Source organism: Lasioglossum baleicum, chromosome 10 (assembly GCF_051020765.1).
Source record: "Lasioglossum baleicum chromosome 10, iyLasBale1, whole genome shotgun sequence".
Classification (NCBI taxonomy): domain Eukaryota; kingdom Metazoa; phylum Arthropoda; class Insecta; order Hymenoptera; family Halictidae; genus Lasioglossum; species Lasioglossum baleicum.
In genome coordinates, this window is record NC_134938.1 from 16,816,900 (window position 1) to 16,837,504 (window position 20,605).

Consider the following 20,605-nt stretch of genomic DNA (forward strand, 5'->3'; position numbering starts at 1 on the left):
TGGATTGGTCTTATCGCTAGCACGCATAGTTTCCGAGATATACACGGAAAACCGAAAAATGGGACCTTCTACGTGCCCCCCTACGCCCCGCTCACCTTTTAGGAGTGGGGACTTTTAGTATGTTAACCTCCTCACTAGTCAAACAAAGACCCAAAGTGAAAAATTGTGTTCCTTCCATTTCCCTCTACAACTTTTCGTTGACTGGACTACCACTTCTCCGAGCACTACGGCTGCGGGGAGTGTGACGCGCGGCCGGGAGAAGTGGGGGTATTCCACGGGTATTCCTTGAGAATGCCGATCGAGCTACGAATTGACCATGCCTGACGTATATTCTGTTTTAATCGTGTTGAGAAATCGCAAATAGTGATTAATTACCGTTGTGAATCCTTGGTAACACGGAACGAACAAACCGGCGAGATTAAATTGCACTTCCGTTGCACTTTTCATCAGTATGAACAGCAACATTTTCTGCGACTTCGGTGGTAGACAATACCACAATGAATTGTATCTGTTGGATTGAATAGCATGGTTTCAAAACTTTTCTACATGTGCACAATAGAGAAAAGTGGACTTACGTATCGTGGAAAACTTCGACGCTAATCGTCATTAGTTTCTGCCCGCTATAATTATTCAAGAGCATGATTATCACGTGCACCAGCACGATCATCGAGGTAATCACAAGATTTTCAGGATTGCTCAACTCGGACATCGCGAGCATGAGCTGTCGAAAGCCATCTTTATCATGTTCCCATTCGCAGAGACAAATGAACATTTTATATTGCAATTGCTTACACGATATAAATTGACAGCGAACGATGCGACAACTGTCACGATTGCCACCAAATAAGACAACATCATATTGCTCGTGAGATCTGACGAGAGCCTTCGTTCGTGAATCGATAATGTTCGCATTATGTTTCCAGATAATGCGAGATGAGAAAAAGTCATTAAAAGAGTAACAATAAGAACGAGTGAACAGTGAGGGTGCATTCCGTTTCACGCATCAGACGCATAGATCGCATTCAATGCGATGCGCGCATTGACATCGTTCCGTTTCGTTAATGCGCATGATGCGCGCTTGCAAACGGAACGCTTTTCCATGCATTTGATGCGAATAAAAAATGGCGGCTTACATGGGTGACGAAACTTGTTAAATAAAGACACTGAAAAGGAAGAATTGAACAATTGTAGTGATTCGAGTGATACTACCGATATCAGTGACAGCGAAGATGAATTGGAAGATATTTTTGTAAATTTTGATTTGAAATTAATTTATTTATAATTACATGTTATGTAAAAAATATAGTGATTGTATTATATTTTATACCTTGAGTAGCCCTCACAGCACTTTCCTTGTCAAGCGACAAGGTCAATACTTCATTGCTTTCTTCACAAATTGTGCTATGTCTCACAATGTGCTTTACCTGCATCTGCTTTTTCCAAATCTACCGCTAATGCATCGGCTACGCATCAAACTGATGCGAGAGAAGTGGTGGGAATCTGGGGAATTCTGTGTGCTCTGATGCGCTGCTGATGCGCGCATTGAATGAAACGGAACGGTTTTCTATGCAGTTTATGCGCATTATGCGTGAAACGGAACGCACCCTGAGTGTACAGTGGCCTGGGGAAGTTGACCATCGCAATTACCTGGGGAAATTAATCCTCGCAATTAATTTGACACAGTTTCCCCGAAATAAGTTATAGAATCATTCCATACCAAGTTTGCAAGTTTTGCCCACTTTCGAGAAAACGGGCTCCGCTTGCGAATTTTTCTCTCGGGGAAAATTTTCGGGGAACGTTTTTGTGCTTTATTCAGAAAGCAATGGGCTATCATGAAAATAATTTTTCCAACCTCCAGAATTAACTTTATAATGTCGAAAACATTGCAAATGGTCCGCGCGTTCCCCAGAAATCGCGACGGTCAACTTACTTTCCTGTACATCAATGGTGTTGCTTTAATATTCGAATGAAGGTACCAACTCAACAGCGCGCCGATGTATTTCCATAGCTGATCGTATATCGATCAGCATGTCTGATTTTTGCGAGTTCGCCATCGTGTTGACAGCCGTTCGTATGCGGTAACTACAGGAATGAAAGATGCATTGTTGAAACGATCAGTTCGCCTCTCCTCGCGCATCGTCGCCGATAATAAAACTTTATTCGAATTGTCATAGAAATTTACGAATCGAAACGGGGGGAATGTGTTCTCAGAATCTGTTTGAAAATAGGTTCGCTATTTAAAAAAGAGAGATCGTGGTTCTGGTTCTCTACATACAGGATGACAAGAAATAACGGAGTTAATCATTTCTTATTATAATTCTGTCAAATCGACGAATTTTGAAAAACCAAATAATAACAACCATAACATAGACCTTTAGTATTCATGTATTTAAGAAGTTTCGAAACGGCCACCCTCTGCGCCGATACAGAGGTTCAAACGTGTCTTGAAATGGAATGGACGTTACAGCAGGATTCCGCGCCGACACACAGGGCGAAAACGACTCAGGAGTGGTGCAAAGCCTATTTTCCAGGTTTCATCACATCTGTGGAATGGCCGCCGTACTCACCGGATCTCAACTCTATGAACTCCAGCGTGTGGTCGATTTTGGAGGCCAGGGCCTGTGCTCGACCCCATAAAAATTTGGAGCCATTGAAAAAATCTGTGTACCGGGAGTGGGACCGAGTGACGCCAGAAGAGCTGCGGCCCATTGCCGAAAATTTGAAAACACGTTTGAGCCGCCGAATCGGCTGAAAGGGTGGCCACTTCGAAACTTCTTAAATATGTGAATACTAAAGGGCTATGTTATGGTTGTTATCATTTGGTTTTTCAAAATTCGTCGATTTGACAGAATTATAATAAGAAATATTTAACTCCGTTATTTCTTGTCACCCTGTACACGTGAAATAGGCATCTCTAATAAGAACGAATGCATTACGGGAAAATTAATAGAGACACACGAATTCGTTAACACAACGTTCGAACGTACCTAGCGATCTCGAATAGTCCACAGAGATAAGAGGAAAAGACAGCGAGGGACGCTTCTGTGCATGCTATCGATAGTGTACCGATCGTGGATATATATACAATTTGGCAAGAAACAATATCGGTTTCGAGGTTTCTTTCGTGATAGAAAAATCCGAAGACGTTCAGGTAATAAACCTGTAGCTGCGATTTTAGTATTGTCGGAACAATTAACACAGAGAATAAGATCAGTACTCCTAAGCACATCAGGCCTGAAACCAACAATGTTATTATTTTAGCGGACGTGCTTCCGAGATTTTTCAAGGTCACCTCTGTTTTCATCAATGCAGAACTGTATGCCAGGTCATTCAATATTTAGCTAGACAGTAGCATGTTCATCTAGAAAAGATTTGTCAGATCTTTGCCGAAGCTGAATAAATATTTTGGGGGAGGAGGGTGGGGTGAAAACGTTTGGGCCACTTAATTGAAAATCAATTGACCAATCACCTACTAGCGCGGCGATCACGCGCCGAGTCTCCGCGATCTGATTCATCAGCATCTCCGCCTCGACAGGGTTCTTCAGCGTCACGCAATCTCTTTCGATATTTTCGAACACGCTCTTAATCTACGGCCACACGGAAGAAAAAGAGGGATTAAACTAAACCGATCCACCCGACACAACCGAAACACGACAATGAACTTACTACTGGGAAATTCACGACGAATCCAACGTATCGTAAAACGAACAATAACATTGGGAATCCGTACGACAGTACCATCACGCAATTGTAGACCGACATGTCTACCATTCGTAGCGTCGATACCTGAAAAACGTGGTCATTTACAAGTCGAAGAGATATCGAAGGATATTATAAAGAGAATTCGCACACTTCGCGAGAACTGTAAGAATATTGAGTTGCGTTCTCCATTTGCGTTATCCAGAGTTACTATCGGGTTGGCGAGATGACGATGACCTGAAATCGCACTTGGATCAGTTGCTTGCCGATAATGAAGCTACCAGAAAGACGGCGCAAGATCATCGAAGAGAATGTAAGATATGTATTTTTTTTTATTGATTACAGTTCATTGCTTGAATCAAAGAATTGGGTTTTATTCCACCTTCAAATACCGATGTTACTCTTTTTTTGCCAACCCAATAGATATCTCCGAGTGGAACGAACGAATTGAATGTTTTTTCAAGAAGTCGGACGAATCCCGTCACCTGGATCACTATGCAGCACAAAGTAACAACAACGAAAACGACTCTCTGCACCTTCGCCGCCAGAGAGTGATTGTACGGCCACAGACCGGTGAAGTTCAACACGTTGTAATAAGTGCTGTAGTTCTGCCTGAACGTGTCCATCTCGGTGTCGATGATGTCGTGTGTATGTACGGAATATCGGGAGTATTGTTCGTCTACACTTCGGTGGCATATATTATGCATAATGCTTTGTTTCCCTCGGCCATTTCCGTCGACTACCCTACGACTAATAGTAGAACGTAATTGGCTCGAATTAAGGCCTCCCAGCCGCATATGAATTATTGCGTTGCGTGACGATTTTCTACCGTAAATAATCCCCAGTTGCGACGTAGACGCAACACGAAATACATTCCCCCGAGAATTAAAATCTGCGTATATCTCGGAAATTACAAGAATAAAATACAACATTGAAGAACGGCCGAGGTGCACCATCACGACACAATAATCTTTCAGGTGCGTACACTACCGTTCCCAAATCGTGCGCCGCGAAATAATTAAAATTGTATCAAAAATGAGTAAAATGAAAAATAATATTCTCTATAGGAATCATTAAAATAAATAATTAGCCACTAAAATAGAATGTAAAATAATATTCTCTATACGAATCATTAAAATAAATAATTAGCTACTAAAATATGGACCGTTTATTTTGAGAATGGTGAAGGTCCATTTTGTAAAAATATGAGGTATCACATAATTTGTGATTAATTTAGTGTAAACTTTTTATGTATGACCAGTAAATATTTCATATCTTCAAAAATGCCAATGCTTTGTTCAATTTAAAATTGGCCAATAAAAGGAACTGATTTGATCTGAATTGATTTGATTTGAAATTGAATATATACGAAAAATATCAGGATATGGGTAGCTATTACCTTGTTATATGTATACATCCTGAGCATCATGAACATTTCAAAACACTGCCACATAAAGAGTCACATAAATATAATAATAGCGATATCTTATGTTAATTATTCAATTTAGGTATTCAATATTATTTATAAACGAAATTCGATTAGTACAAAATATATTTTAAGTGATATTTAATTTTTCTTAATTGAAATTAAATGATTTTACAATTGACTAATTATATTATTAAAATGAAGTAAGTCCATCTACTGCCCGTAAATGCATATTATTTTAGTTAAACTGGCCTGAAAGAAATTTATATAATCAAATTACATATTGATAAATTAGTAAAAACATTGCCAGACTTGACAAATTTAATTTATATGTTTGAATTGACTAATATGCTAACCTTTAATTTTCTCGAAACAACAAAAAATGAGCTTGCATCACTTTCAAAATAAACGGTCCATGTATGCATTGTATATAACAGGTGCGCCGTAATTTGTTAATTTACTGTTCAGTGCGCCGGGAGTAAAAAAAGTTTGCGAAGCACTGGTTTAACATAACGTTACTTGGACCACGTGCTTTCACGGTTTATTCGTCTCCTGTTACAATTCGCTGTTGTCGCCAGTACATAATCTTTTCGATCTCGAAGTATTGATAGCAATCAAGTATATTCATTCGCATGGCATACATTCATCTAAACATATACAAAGAACGTGTATTTACTGGGTATGTGTATGACACGTGAAACTTCGTCATTAGAACGACAGAAGAGCAGTAAAGTACGAAAAAGACGAGCTCATCATCTGAAAAAGAAACTTTGTTGAATCTCGGAATGAAGACTATCGTTTAAGACTGCGGTTCATTCAGCAGAATACAAATTTTCTACAGCAATCAAGAGTTTGTTTTAAACAAAACGAAAATAGCATACCGATATTTCTTAAATTGTTCTAACGACTTGTCAGTTTTGCTGTAAACGCGTGAAACCCGCAGTCTATTGATAAGCGTAATTATGTAATTACCATAGTGAAGCCCTCGAAAGACGCAATGAACAAACCGGCGAGATTTAATTGCAGTTCGGCTATACTTTTCATCAATACGAATAACAACATTTTCTGCGACTCGGGAGGTATGCGGTACCACGGCGAATTGTATCTGTAGAATTGAATATCGTGGATTCATTATTCCCAAAAATAACATTTTCAATGTAATTCATGGCTGACTCGATCGAATATGTGTAAAGCAACTTCTTCCCATTACAGTAAATCCTCTCTAAACGCAAAAGCCTCGGGGGATTTGTTTGCAGGTATCGTAAATGGGACACTATTTTTTTGAGCTTTAAAGGCCGAGCCGAACGTAGAGAAGGACAGCGCGTGTAAAAAGAGACCCTGCGCACGGCCGAAGCGATTGCGACTCTCTACGTCTCTTTCTTTCCCATACGCTGTCCTTCCTTGTGCCCGAAACGTTCGTTGTCAATTAAACTACTAAATACAATTGAAATTATATCGTGTTTGGACTTATTTCAATCAGAAAAATGCCACAAATATATTGGTGAAAATTTCGTTAAAAAAAATAAGTAATAATAAAAAAGATTTAATATTGGTGTTGCATTCTGAGGGCGCACGGGCCTTTGAACTGTGGCGACGACTGCAACTCTCCGCGTCGCATTAGTAGTGGTTCACACCGATATACCAGAGCCGAGATCAGATTACTACAGTGGAGGGGATACTTTTTTTTGCGTTTATCGTGTACAGCTTTTTTGCGTTTATAGAGGATTTACTGTACATACAACGCTTTCGTTCTCGTTCACGATGGAAACGCATATTTATACTAAAGCGGCGGACTTACGTTTTGTGGAATACTTCGGCGCTGGAAGAAATCAGCTTCTGACCGCTGTAATTATTTAGGAACATAAACAGCACGTGTAGCAGAAAGATTTGCAGACTAAAGATGAAGTTCTCGATATTTTTCATGTCCAAAACCGCCAGGTAAAACTGTTACGCGTCAAAAATAGTACATACTGTTATGTTCTTATTGGTATTAATTCATACAGATAATTCTCAATTTCGTTTCTACGCACTTGATACGAACAATGCTTACACGATATAAATTTACAGCAAACGAGATGACGACTACTATGATCGCCACTAAATACGACAACATCATGTTGTCCACGAGATTTGACGCGAGCCTTTCTTCGCAATTTCATAATGTTCCAGCATGTTCACAATGATGGAGATATAAAAGGTAAAATAACACATAATGAATGTATATTGAAATATCGATAACGTAGCTCTAATTACTCTAATATCTGAATAAAGGTACCGACTCGATAGCACGCTGATGTAATTTAACAGCTGATCGTATGTCGATTAGCCCGTTCTGATTTTCCGACTCCGCCATCGCGTTGACAGTCGTTTCTATCCGATAACTAGAGAAATCGAAGTATATTCGTGATGTTTTAACAGCTCACTTTCAGCAGCGTTTTAACAATACATTCGCACGGTTGCAAATGTGAATATGCTGAAGTTTCAACGATTTTATTCCGTCTAGACTGCAGATATTCGTGCGAAATCAAAATTGTGGGAAACACAATCGGCTTTCGTCGGAAATTTTCTATCCGGAAATCACGAGCGAGTGTTTCTATAAAAACGGATCTAATACCGAAAAATTTGTGGATGAACATTTTGAACACATCATTCGAACGAGTGACTTTACATACCTAGCGATCTCAAGTAATCTAGCGAGCGATGATTCCGTACACGTTACCGTTAATAAACCAAACGAACAAACGATGAAAATGTGACAGCAAACGAGATCAGTCTCCCGACTTCTCTCAGGATAGTAAAATCCTACCATATTTAAATAACGCATCTGATACGATAATTGAAGCATTGTGGGAACCACTAACACTACACCTGCCAAGCATATGCCTGCGCACGATACACCTACAAAAAGAATTAATATTATTTTTCAAGTGTCTTTTGTACACGACCGTTTCAGAGTTTTAATAATACATATATGAAATATTTTGAAAAAAAATTTCGTCGATTTTTCTATTCGAACAAAGCACATTTTTATTTACCAAACGGACGGCAGAAACTTATACCAGCACCGAATTATTCTATTAATTATTCTATTAATTTGCGGAGCAATTAGAGTCCGTCAAACATATTTACCTAGTAATGTCATGATCGCGCGTTTCGCCTCTATTATCTGATTTCTCATAATTTTCGCTTCGATAGGATTGTTCGTCGAGGCGTAATCATTTTCAATATTATCAAATGATTCTCTCATCTGCAGAAAGATGGAAGAAAAAACGGTCAATTGGCATTGCAGAAATATTTGATAGGATATAGTCGCTACAAATGCTCTTTTTGCACAATCGCATCTGCTTCACAGCGGGGTATGTGGCTTGAAAAGTCGGAGAAAACTATTTTAGCGTTATTCATGAGCTCGGCAAAATTTTACGACTTACGGAAAATTTTGAAATCTACTTTTTGCCGACTTTTTGGGCGAAATGGCCCACTGTGGCTGCATTTGACGCAACGGGGAGTATATGCTTTTGAAACTTACTGTTGGAAAATTAACGATGAACCCAACGTATCGTAAAAAGAACAAGAATATTGGAAATGCGAGTGATAACAGCTGAAGCAAATTATACAGCGAGAAATCTACAAATCTCAGCGTCGACATCTGAAAACATTGTTCATGGCTTTAAGCATTTCGAATCTTTGCAGGAGCAACCATTTTTATGTAGAATTCCTCGGATGAAAATGTTTTATGAAGGACTACTTTCAAAATTCTTTAATTGCCGGAACGTACTCTTTCGATACTTAAGAAGACATTCAGATTTCTAACTTTCGAGAAATCAACTTTTCCTCATTCCTTGTATGTACTCGCGAACGTATGTATTCGTATGTATCCAAAGAAGAAAGAAAATTGTTTCGATAATATCTCGTTAACTATTAGATTTAGAACATATGAAAAAAATAGGACATTCTATTAAAAATAATCAAGGTGACCTTGAAATGTCCTCCACCACTCCACCCACAAGAAAACAATTAATACTACATAATGTGGCCCGTCATGCCAAACAACTTTTGTAGGAACACTTTTTTTATAACGACAACGTCTTCCGAGATATCCTGCTGATCTCATTTCAGAAGGACACCCTCTATAAGAACATTGAGCATGTCTAATGAAATTGGCTGATGCAATAGGTATGAAAATGGCTGATGCAACCTAACGTAACCTCGCGGCGAACTTACATATGGCGAACAGAATCTCGATTTTCATATACCGCATAATATAAAAAACGCACTAAAAAGTGTAAAATACTTTCAATTTAATTTATGTGAATACACACGAACTTAAATACAATACAATCTTTTCGGAGGCGGCGCAAAATTGAAAATTTTCGACACTGGAAATTACGAAAATCCTTAAATTCTTCAACATGCTTTCACATATTAATGTATCTTCTCTTCCCACCCACTAATTTCCAAGCCCACCATATTCCAATGAAATCATAACCAGCAACATCTGCCATTTTGAAAATTTTTGCTCCGCCTCCGAAACGATTGTATTGTATTTAAGTACGTGTGTATTCACATAAATTAAATGGAAATTATTTTATACTTTTTAGTGCGTTTTGTCAAAGTTGGTTTAATTTTTTTTTATTGAATTTTTTTTATTTCACACTTTTTATCTCTGTCAGCCGTCACATTTGAAATCGTAATTTATAAATATCTAAAAGCCGCAATCGATAACGGTAACGACGTCGCGACGCGTCGTTACTGTTCCTAATATCTAACATTCAGCGGAGTTCACAACGGTATCACCATCCTACATTTTCGCAAATAAAATCGTAATTAATAAAAAAATGTAAAATTTTGTTTGCTCGGGACCATCCCGGTAACATACTCTACAAGATGCTAAAAGTTTCGTTCCGATTGGTCCATCCATCTCGGCGTAATCGGTGAACATACATAGAAAAAAAAGCGAAAAAAAAGCACATACAGATCGAATTGAGTAACCTCCTCCTTTTTCGAAGTCGGTTAATAATCGCAAAAAAATCGTACAAAACAAATCGGACAAAAAACACTTCAAAAATCGCACGAAAAAAGACCGCACAAAAACAGGTCTGACTGTATGCATGATAATACACCAGACTTCAAGAAAACAGTGAAAGCTTTCATGTCGCGCAGCCACTTCTCCTTTTATCACTATACAGGGTGACAAGAAATAACGGAGTTAAACATTTCTTATTATAATTCTGTCAAATCGACGAATTTTGAAAAACCAAATGATAACAACCATAACATAGACCTTTAGTATTCATATATTTAAGAAGTTTCGAAGTGGCCACCCTTTGAGCCGATTCAGAGGCCCAAACGTGTTTTGAAATTTTCGGCTATGGGCCGCAGCTCTTCTGACGTCATTCAATCCCACACTTTTTTTCTCTGATTTTTTCAGCGACTCGAAACTTTTATGGCCCTAACCTCGAAAATCGACCAAACGCTGGAGTTCATAGAGTTGAGATCCGGTGAGTACGGCGGCCATTCCGCAGATGTGATGAAACCTGGAAAATGGGATTTGCTACGATTTTCGTGGATCAAAGGGTCAAAATCAACCAAGAAGCGTATCGATGGGACATTCTCGAAGCCGTCGTACTTCTGTGGGCCCAACAGCACCTCGGCGATCCGGAATGGACGTTACAGCAGGATTCCGCGCCGGTCCACAGGGCGAAAACGACTCGGGAGTGGTGCAAAGCCCATTTTCCAGGTTTCATCACATCTGTGGAATGGCCGCCGTACTCACCGAATCTCAACCCGATGGACTACAGCGTGTGGTCGATTTTGGAGGCCAGGGCCTGTGCTCGGTCCCATAAAAATTTGGAGTCATTGAAAAAATCTCTGTACCGGGAGTGGGACCGAATGACGCCAGAAGAGCTGCGGCCCATTGCCGAAAATTTCAAGACACGTTTGAGCCTCTGTATCGGCGCAAAGGGTGTCCATTTCGAAACTTCTTAAATATATGAATACTAAAGGTCTATGTTATGGTTGTTATCATTTGGTTTTTCAAAATTCGTCGATTTGACAGAATTATAATAAGAAATGTTTAACTCCGTTATTTCTTGTCACCCTGTAGATCACCCGGTGTCTCGACCAGGACGAGAATTTTTAATGATTCATCACCTGGACTGCGAGGAGGCAGAGGTTAAGCAGAGCGTATGCGACTCGCTGGACTTTCGCTAACAAAGTGTGGTCGTAGGGCCAGAGTCCGGTGATGCACAGCACATTATAGTAGACAGTATAGCTCTTTTGAAACGTATCCATGTCAAAGGCAATGGTAAAATGCGCACGGAACAGAGAATCTAATGTTTCGGACGACAACTATACACATCTTTCTACCGCATATACAATTATTCAATATCCGCTATTTCCCTCGCCAGTTTCCGTCGACCACCCCTTTGATTGACAACTTCCATGCACGTTTCATGGGTATATCGGGGCATATTTAATACAAACAGTATTGATTACTGTAATCTGCGCTTCCGTTATCGAGCGACATTCTTTTATCGCACTATCCCCAGTAGCAATGCAGACATCGCACGGAACGAATCCACCTGCGAATTGGCGTATCCCTTTGCAACTGCTGAATCAACTATAACCTTTTATTATTACTTATTGCTGCAATGAAAGTCGTCGAATTGAATGTAAAAGCACCGTATCGAATGCACTGCGACGAGGAAGACGACCGAGATGGGAGATCGAGCCGACTTGATCTGGATCTTTTCAGAGTACAAGTCAAAATTCACTCAAGGTTCGCTAGATCTATTTTTCCAGTCGCACCTACTGCTAAATATGTATCGCACATTTCCGAGAATGTCCCGATTCTCGCAGAACGACACGAATATACAGGATGAGTCCGAAGAAACAGAACACCTAAATATCTCCGTTACTTTTTGTTGTACAAGAAAACTTCTTAGTATTATTTTAATATAATTATAATCTTTTGTGTATGTAGTAATAGATCTAGCGTTTCTTCTATAAAATAATAAGTATCATTTTCAATTAACCCTTTGGCGAATAAAAATATGTATATCTAAAGTATAAAAAAAAAGTATAAAAAGAAGTTACTTCGACGGGACGTAGTTCAGCTCGCTGCCGCTACGCCACACCATTACTTGGTAACAGAGTGAACTGAACTGACATGTTACGTCCATAAAACTTTAATTTGCAAATGTCTCGAAAATTACTGAGTAGTTGCCCTTATACATAATGGGGAATATTCGTAATCAGGGGAACGAGATCTATAACTCTGTAAAGTTTCAACTAAATCTGTGACGCGAAGGTTCTGCATTCTCCTTGTAAGACGTTAGCGTTTACTTACTTGTGTAACGTTGCGTCCCTCTAGCCCCGTTAGTTTACACTCTTCCAGTGGACAGTATATGGGAACGTTGCATTATGCACGTTCTTTTACGTGTAACCGTCGGTTAGGCGGGTTAATACCCTAACGGGGCGAGACCGTTATTTATACGCGACTCTGTTTGTTATTCGTAAGGCGAGGGGCATTGGCTTGAATCGTAGAAACGAAGTATCAGTTAATTCACGTGACATCGTGGCACGCCCACCACGGATACGTAGCGCGTCACGTGACCGGGTGGACGCGTGTGGGTGAATAGCGTTAATAGCTATGGTAAAATTCAGAGAACTTCTGTGGTGCGTTGTTTCGCTTATCGGTGAACGTAGACGAGAGGAACCGTTTCTCGACACAGTGAACGGCGTCAGCCGCCTTCCATATTTTAGTATCGCGAACGTGCTATCGTGCCGAGGGCGCGATCAATCGGGGCGAAAGCTATTTCGAAAATAGGGTCTGATAGCGTGTTTTTCGTCGAGGTTATTCGACTGGACGGTTCGCCCGGATTACAAGGGAGCGGGGCTTTGAAAAAAATACGATCGAAGAGGGCGCCGGGAAGTATTAATCTTCGACCGGGTACGCGTTGCCCGGGCCGAAATCAATTTCAATGCAGGCGCCTATGCAAAAAGGATACAGCTGCATAAAACGCCGGGGCCGCGACTGAATACGCCCGGCACGTTGATATATATTACCCTGCGCAAGATTTATAAAAGAATGAAAACAGTGCGTGCCGGTCCGGTACACACCCGGACAAAAAGATGGAGCATCTGTCATTTTTTCAAGTCGCCCGGTAAGAGCTTGTTCGAATATGTTGTTCGTGACGTCAGAACTGTTTCGTCTCTAGAAATATCTGGCGCACTAACATTTTTCGAAACTCTTCGAACAGTTCCGCACGAAAATAAAATTGTTCGAACAAATGTTGCATGGTTTCTGTGATCGGTTTTTTGTTACTTTGCTCTTCACAACATTCCCTCTCGCTGTTTAACCTACCGAGCCTTAAAAGTAACTGGTACAGCTCCTATTGTAATATGTGCCCCACTAACGATATCCATACAATTATTTCTTATGAAATTATTTTTATTATATCGATAATCGTAAAATAAATAGCCTGGAACCGGTCATCTTGACCGGTGATGGTAGGCTCAGTGTTAAACAAATTCCGGCCGCGATATCCTGGTCATTGGAAATCATGCGAATCTTAATGTACGCCATCTTTTTGTCCCGGAGTGTAGAAACCGTGGGCCAAGGTGGAAATCGATCGTGGAAGGGTTGTATAGACTGGTCGGTGATTCGGACAGGCAATAAATTCAAGGAGGAAGCTGCGAGGGCTTAACTGTGGCAGGCAAAACGAAAAACCATGGCGCATTATGCGCTAGTCGGGGGCCACGTGGTCGAAATGAGAGACAGCCGTTCCCATAGCGATCTGTAAAAATCTCGTTAGAGACCAAAATACTCGCTTAACATTTCCGAGATTGATCAAGCGTTCGGAAATCGCAGGACTCCTCAAAAAGAGACGTCTGCCGCTATCGAGAATCGGCGAATGCGTCTCCTTCGCGCGGAGAGTTCAACGAATGATAAGCGTGTTACAGAGGTGTGAAATACCAAGCGCAGCGCGAGGAATGCCGGGCAGAACAACGGAACAGTTACCGCGCACGAGTTTCCAGTGCGGTGAAGTGACTAATACGCGAAGTTATCCGTTTAGGAATCCGCCATAAATACTTGAGGGTTAGTGTGGACCAAGAAAATGTTTGACGTTCCATTATCCAGCGCGAGGAATCGAAATCCGCCGAGGATGTTCGCTGGAGAAGCCAAATATTTGAGCCGCTAGATCGCGGCACAAGCACGCGGCGATGTCGACAACGTAGATTCCTACATACATATAACCGTCACCTGAAAATCGCTCGAGTTTAAACACCCGTAACTTTTGAACCAGTGATCCCCTAGGATTAGAAGTTGGATTTTCGGCATTTTCTGGTTACCCAAGGTACAGTGTGCAGCCGATCACGTTTTTCAAACCGAGCCAAGTTTGCAGATTGTTACAGGTCCTCGCAGATGTGCGTGTCTGTCCCCTGCCCTGCGGAGAAATACCGGGGACACTGATTTACATAACGATTAAGTTAATTAACGAGGTCCGCCGGGCTGATTGTTAATCCCGCGCACGGAAGGACGCGTCACGTCGAACATCCCCATGGTGTTTCCCATGGCGGTGCGCCACACCCCCGCAGAAACAGAATTATTAGCGGTCCGGGGTGTGGGCTGTTTGACTTGCGATCGAGCAAGTTAAACGAGCCCGACCTTCGAAAGTGTTGTTCTTCGTTTGTTAGCGGCACGCTGGTGGATTGATCCGCTCGGGAATTATCCGGAGCTAGATTTATGAGGAGGGTTTAAGCGAGCGGGCGTAATTGGTTGAAACAAAGGGGACGGCCGGCCTGCTTTTAACACGTTTAGTGCCATGCGCTAAATATTTAAGCGCTTGTAACTGTCCTCACACTGAGTCGATCAATTCGACGTACTGGATGTGAGCGAAATTAATTTCAGAATAGGATATTGTGACGTCACCACGCTGTAGTGCGCTCCAGACCTAGTGTGGGGCCCCACGAACGTCTGGTTCCCCCACCAACCTCTCTTTCGTGCAGCGCGCACCTTCGCAGCGTTCGCTGAACGTGACGTCACCGGTTATCCTAATGCTACGTTGGTAATGATATCTTGGAACGTGACGTATTGTCGTGACGCTTCAGTGACGTCACTGGTCGCCCTATTGGTGGGGCAAATCTCGGAACGTGCCGTTTCCCAAGGCATCGTAATCAATGGTCGTCGACGAGACACTGGCCTCGTCGCGCGAAAAGAAAACTGGTACTCACGATATCGAAGTCGAGGTTCTCCGCGATCCAGTCCCGGCCCTGCTTGAACTCGTCGTGCAGTCCCATGATGTACAAGGTGTCCAAACCGTCGACAATCGTCGCTCCCATGTTCGCCGCTCCGAAGATGCTCGCACTGTGACCTTTCTTCGAGATCGGTTTCAGCTCGTTCTTCCCCCACGCATACCTGACGTAGTTGTCCCAGCCATGCTTCATCATCTGTGCGAACGAAAATTCAATCATCAGCGACTGTTCTTTCTCACAGTTACATACTACCGTAGAGCTCGAAAAGACGAATCTGACGAGTATAATGACCATACCGTTTCGAACATTCGATCTCGAGATATTCGTGTCTGAAGGAAACAAACCTAACCCAAATCCTTAGATTTCAGACACGAATATCTCGAGATCAAATGATCGAAACGGTATGGTCATTATACTCGTTGGACTCGTATCTTCAAGCTCTACAAGAATATTAAAGAGAACAAATAAGGTTCCGTATAAATAAATATCGATGAACTTGAAAAAAATTTTTATTCGTACATAAAGAAATATGCAGAGTTAATACGACAGTCGTATTTGTGATTTGCTAGTATTCCTGTCCCGACGGCGCAGTAAATTCTATGATTTTATAGGATAATTGTATACGGCCATAATTATCTGGGGTTATTACATGTCGTACTAACGTAAACAGTTTAACCCCAGCGCAAAGTAGTTAAAGTGCATTATCGCAACAAAGGACGAGAGAATCATCCCTTGAAACATTTCAGGTACACGTAGTTGAACACCCTGCGCTCGCCTTGATGCGGTCGGCTGATACAGATGTTTGGATCGCAACGCATTATCCAACGATCTTCCTGTGTACTCTAACGAGGGCCATAATTATCGGCGTTGTAAAGTAATATCGGGATGCCGGCGATAGCAACACGGTGCCATTACAGGCCGCACTATGCACGATTTACCTGTGTCTACACGTCGATAATTATGCGGCGAGACGAGTTCCCGCATAAACACCAGGAAACGCTACCGCGTGGCTCATCAAAAACACACATCAAAATGGAGGCCTAACGATCGGGTAGCAGATTTTTCTCGTGGAACACGTTCCTCGGAATGTGTGCCTTCATCATAAAAAAAGGTACAGTCTGGATGGATTAGTTGATGTGCAGAAATTTTCAAAAAATAAGAAACTTTGTAAAAGATCTTCCTTTTCGTATAAAACAGGGCTCGGAATTACTTTAACAGGCAAGAACAGACGAGGCAGAGATACGGTGCAGTTCTGTAGTATGGCGAACAGTGGGTCGCAGGGCTTACGTCAGGCGTGCACAACTCTTAGCTCCAAGAGCGGCTCATGAGCTGGCAAGCGGCTAAAATAGTACAATTTAATAAATATTATAGTTGTAATAAGCATTGAAAGTTGGACGTTTTAAGAGGCGTATTTTTCACGAGAAAAATTGCTTCTCTTTGATGCGATGCCCTGACGTTGCTATTTAATATTTTCTCTTGCTTTCTTTTTTTAAATTGAAGAGCATCTAGTATCTTACATTATTAATTAGTCGGCATAATATATTAAAAGTAGAAAATTTTTTAAATTCTTTATATTCGGTAAGGGAGATCTTTAAAGTCCCAGGACGTCCCACGTTCTAACAAATTGGAATATTTTTAGTACACCTTTAGAGTAGTCCTCTAAATAATCGTGAAAGAATTAATTCCCTAGTCAAACCTATTCTCAAATTATTACTGTTTAAACCTATCAACGTTCGAATAGCGAGTGGAGCGTCTGTCGCGTAGCGAACGCTCTTTCACCTCGTAAAGAATTTGTCCTCGTACTTTTTTATGACAAGATTGTAGTCTATCGGCAGAAATCGTATTCTTTGCCTTCCGTATGTCTTCCGTATGCCTTCCGTACGCCTTCGCGAAGGGAATAGCGGTACAGAGGGTCTGCCGTTGTACCTGGGTTTATGATTAGTGTGTGACTAGGAGACCTTTTTAAAGATTAACACAACTTCGTTATTTGGTGACCATCGTGACCATCTGGGACATTGCCCAGTGGTTTTGTCTCCTTGCAATTTGCAACATCCTTAAAAACTTAATACCAGTTGACGGTTATTATATATAACAAAGTTATATGTATATATGTGTATATATAACAAAGATTATAAACTATTTAGAACGAGAAACACTAAAAAGTCTTCCAGAATTGAAACAGATATATTACATCGCCTCCTTCTGACTTCAGATCCGTACATGAGCACTATTAGAGTGAAATCGCGTATAAAAAAATTAAGGAATTAGATCCAGAAGCAGGAGAATTAATAATTAAATAGCAAGAAATGTAATAATAGTGATAAAACTAATAATAATTATAACTTTAATGGCAATAATGATAATAATAATGATAATAGTAATAACATTGATGTATTTTGTCTTAACTAATCCTTCATTTGACATTACAACATTGTCCAGTCAAAGTTTCGCGTTCATATCTTTTACGAATTAAAAGTTACGAGGAAATGTCACACTTAACCCCAATCCGGCCCACTGTGCGGCCGCGCGTCTCGCTCCCCGTGGCGGCCCGAATTTGGAGCTCCTGTGAGCAGGGTTGCCATATTTTGCGGGAACCAGTCCCCTTACCGCTGCACCCCTCGCCCAGATGCGCCGCGAAGCCCGCTCCACTCTTCCCACTAACACTGACGCGTACCGCGTGGAGCAAGCTGAGTTAGCGGTACGCGTCAGTGTTAGTGGGAAGAGTGGGGCGGGCTCCGCGGCGCATCTGGGCGAGGGGCGGGCTCCGCGGCGCATCTGGGCGAGGGGCGCAGCGGTAAAGGGACTGGTTCCCGCAAAATATGGCAACCCTGCTCCCCTGAGGCACGTTCCATAGTCGCTATTCGTGGCGCCTAGGAGAACTAGGACCGTCACGGGGAGCGAGACGCGCGGCCGGGCCGAAGGGGCGTAGCCTTCGAAAATCGGCCGTCGCGAGTAAGTAATTCCGAGGCCTGGTATAAAATCCCAAGAGACTCTGGTGAAACCGAGAAGGGAGCGACGTTGCAGAACATTGCAAAAGGTAGCCATCGCGGTGGAGTGGTGTCTTGGATCGCGGCGATCGACCCTTTTTGTCGTTGTCCACGTAACCGCGGCTAATTTGTTCCATGGCAACCGCAAAGTGAGAGAGACCGAGAGGACCGTGCTAGAGAGACTCTGGACAGTCGACTCCGCCGCTCGGTAATCTGGTTAACATCCGTGTTAGGATTAAACCATTAGCCCGGCGGGACGGGACACCGAAGGAAGAACAACGGGGGAGGCGAAGCACGGTGTACGACGTGCGGTCTCGTCCGATTACTTTACCTCCGTTACGCTATTCACGGCCCTGACACTTGGTTTCTCCTTTCAGCGATCTCCTTTAACGGTCTCCGTTATAGTTCGCTGCTGCCAGCCGGGCTGGGACAATTCAGAGGAGTACGGTTACCCCCTCTCTGTCCGGATCAGTTATGTGACGTGAACGACTTCGTGGAAGGGGTAAGGTAGAGTGGGAGACGAGTCCCAATCCGGTGGACACTCTTTCTAGATTCTTCTGAACGTTTTGCTTTTGTGTCCCTGATCCTCAGCGAGTTTTTACGAATTTTTTCAGAAATATATGAAGGAAGCCTACCGGTCGATTGAGAGAGAGAGAGAGAGAGAGAGAGAGAGAGAGAGAGAGAGAGAGAGAGAGAGAGAGAGCAATAAACGGAACGACAAAGATATAAATATATACCCCCTCTCTGTCCGGATCAGTCATGTGACGCGAACGACTTCGTGGAGGGGGTAAGATAGAGTGGGAGACGAGTCTCAATTCGGCGGACACTCTTTCTAGATTCTTCTGAACGTTTTCATTTTGTGTCCCTGAACCTTAGCGAATTTTTTCAGAAATATATAAAGGAAGCCTGCCGGTCGATTGAGAGTGAGCAATAAACGGAACGACAAAAATATAAAAAGAATGGTTGTTCGGTTCGCGAGCCGGTGCACCTTGCGTTGCAGATGGCTGCGTGTGTGCAACGGTGCATCGGGAGCTCAGTCACCGTATGATTCGATCTCGTCTGATGAAAACTGATTTACAGATGGAATTGACTCCCTCAGCAGGTATGTACACGCGAAACGCAATGGACGATTCTTCCTTTCTCCCCGTTTTTTCCCGTGTTAGGAACGAAGCTATTGTCTGCTTCATTGCGATTTGTTGATCAAAGATTATTTACTGAAAAGTTTCGCCGTTCCCCTATTTTCTGAAGTACGCTCTCCGGTGTATCGACGATCATTTCTCCGGGTCAGTTTCTGTCTGAGGATCGCAGAAGCATTTAAAGAGTGGCTGCCTCGTAAAAGACTCAGACGGTTTATGATTCGCGTTCAGATATTACGCTGTGTGCCCTCTCTATTAAATTCGCCAAGCACGCGGAAGAATACCGGCCATCGTCTATTACTCTCATTTCAGGGTACCCCGTGGTTTATGCGTTTCCGATATACGGCGGCTATGAAAAATTCGGATCAAATTAATTGCGCCACCGACCTATCGATCCGTTCACGTGTCGATAGAGTTGCATGGCTCTCCGCGTGATTCCATCGACAGACAATGGTCACCAGGGTGGCTCTTACTTTCGACTTTCGAATTTCCTTTACGGCACACCCCCCACAGTTGTTCCAAATAATTCCAGAAAAATCTGCGCGAAGGTAACGGGGAAACATTAAAATAACGAATTTAATGTTTAATCGTCTTGCACAGATTTTTCTTGAATTATTTGGAACAGCTTTCGTAAAAGAAATTGTTGACAAGAGTAAACAAGAGCCACCCTAATGGTCACAGATGAGTTTCCACGCGAGGCATAAAGATATTCGTAAAAGTAGCCCCCGCTTTGTAAATCATTTGGAAAAGCAAGCCGATCCGTTTCCGCGAGATACGGGAAGTTCGTTTTTCAATTTGATAAGCAACTTTCTTTCGAGAAGTTGCTTGCGAATGCGAACGAATTATTGTATAGAAGCTTGGCGGATTACTCCGGGACTGGTTCTGCCGGGAATATTTCTTGAGTTTCGTTTCTGTTGCAGGATACAAGCGGAGGAACTTACAATTTCAGTTCCCCTTATATAACCGGGGGAATGGGAACGGAAGTTGTTCCGTTTCGTTGAAAACTTTTTCCCTGTCCTGGAATCGGTGCAAGTTTATCGTGCCGCCTTAGCGGCGCGAGAGATCTTCGTTAAAAAAATATCGCCGCGGATATTTCGGAG

At 42.1% G+C, this 20,605-nt stretch overlaps 2 protein-coding genes across 3 annotated transcripts in view; both read right to left on the minus strand.

Annotated features, from left to right (window-relative positions):
• The window catches only part of Alpha-man-ia (alpha-Mannosidase class I a), a 679,808-nt gene that overhangs the window by 207,071 nt on the left and 452,132 nt on the right, over positions 1 to 20,605 (minus strand). For both annotated transcript variants that reach the window (XM_076431603.1, XM_076431604.1), the window contains one exon: positions 15,362 to 15,577. In XM_076431603.1, coding sequence (XP_076287718.1) covers positions 15,362 to 15,577 — 216 coding nt within the window. The remainder of the gene's footprint in view (positions 1 to 15,361; positions 15,578 to 20,605) is intronic.
• LOC143212916 (uncharacterized) lies at positions 288 to 15,355 on the minus strand. The gene is made up of 6 exons (XM_076432231.1): positions 3,619 to 15,355; positions 3,474 to 3,587; positions 2,971 to 3,337; positions 1,425 to 1,530; positions 576 to 1,001; positions 288 to 508 (listed from the first exon to the last, which is right to left on the minus strand). Exons 1-6 carry the CDS (start codon positions 3,769 to 3,771, stop codon positions 304 to 306), a joined length of 1,371 nt encoding a protein of 456 aa, XP_076288346.1. The 5' UTR covers positions 3,772 to 15,355; the 3' UTR covers positions 288 to 303.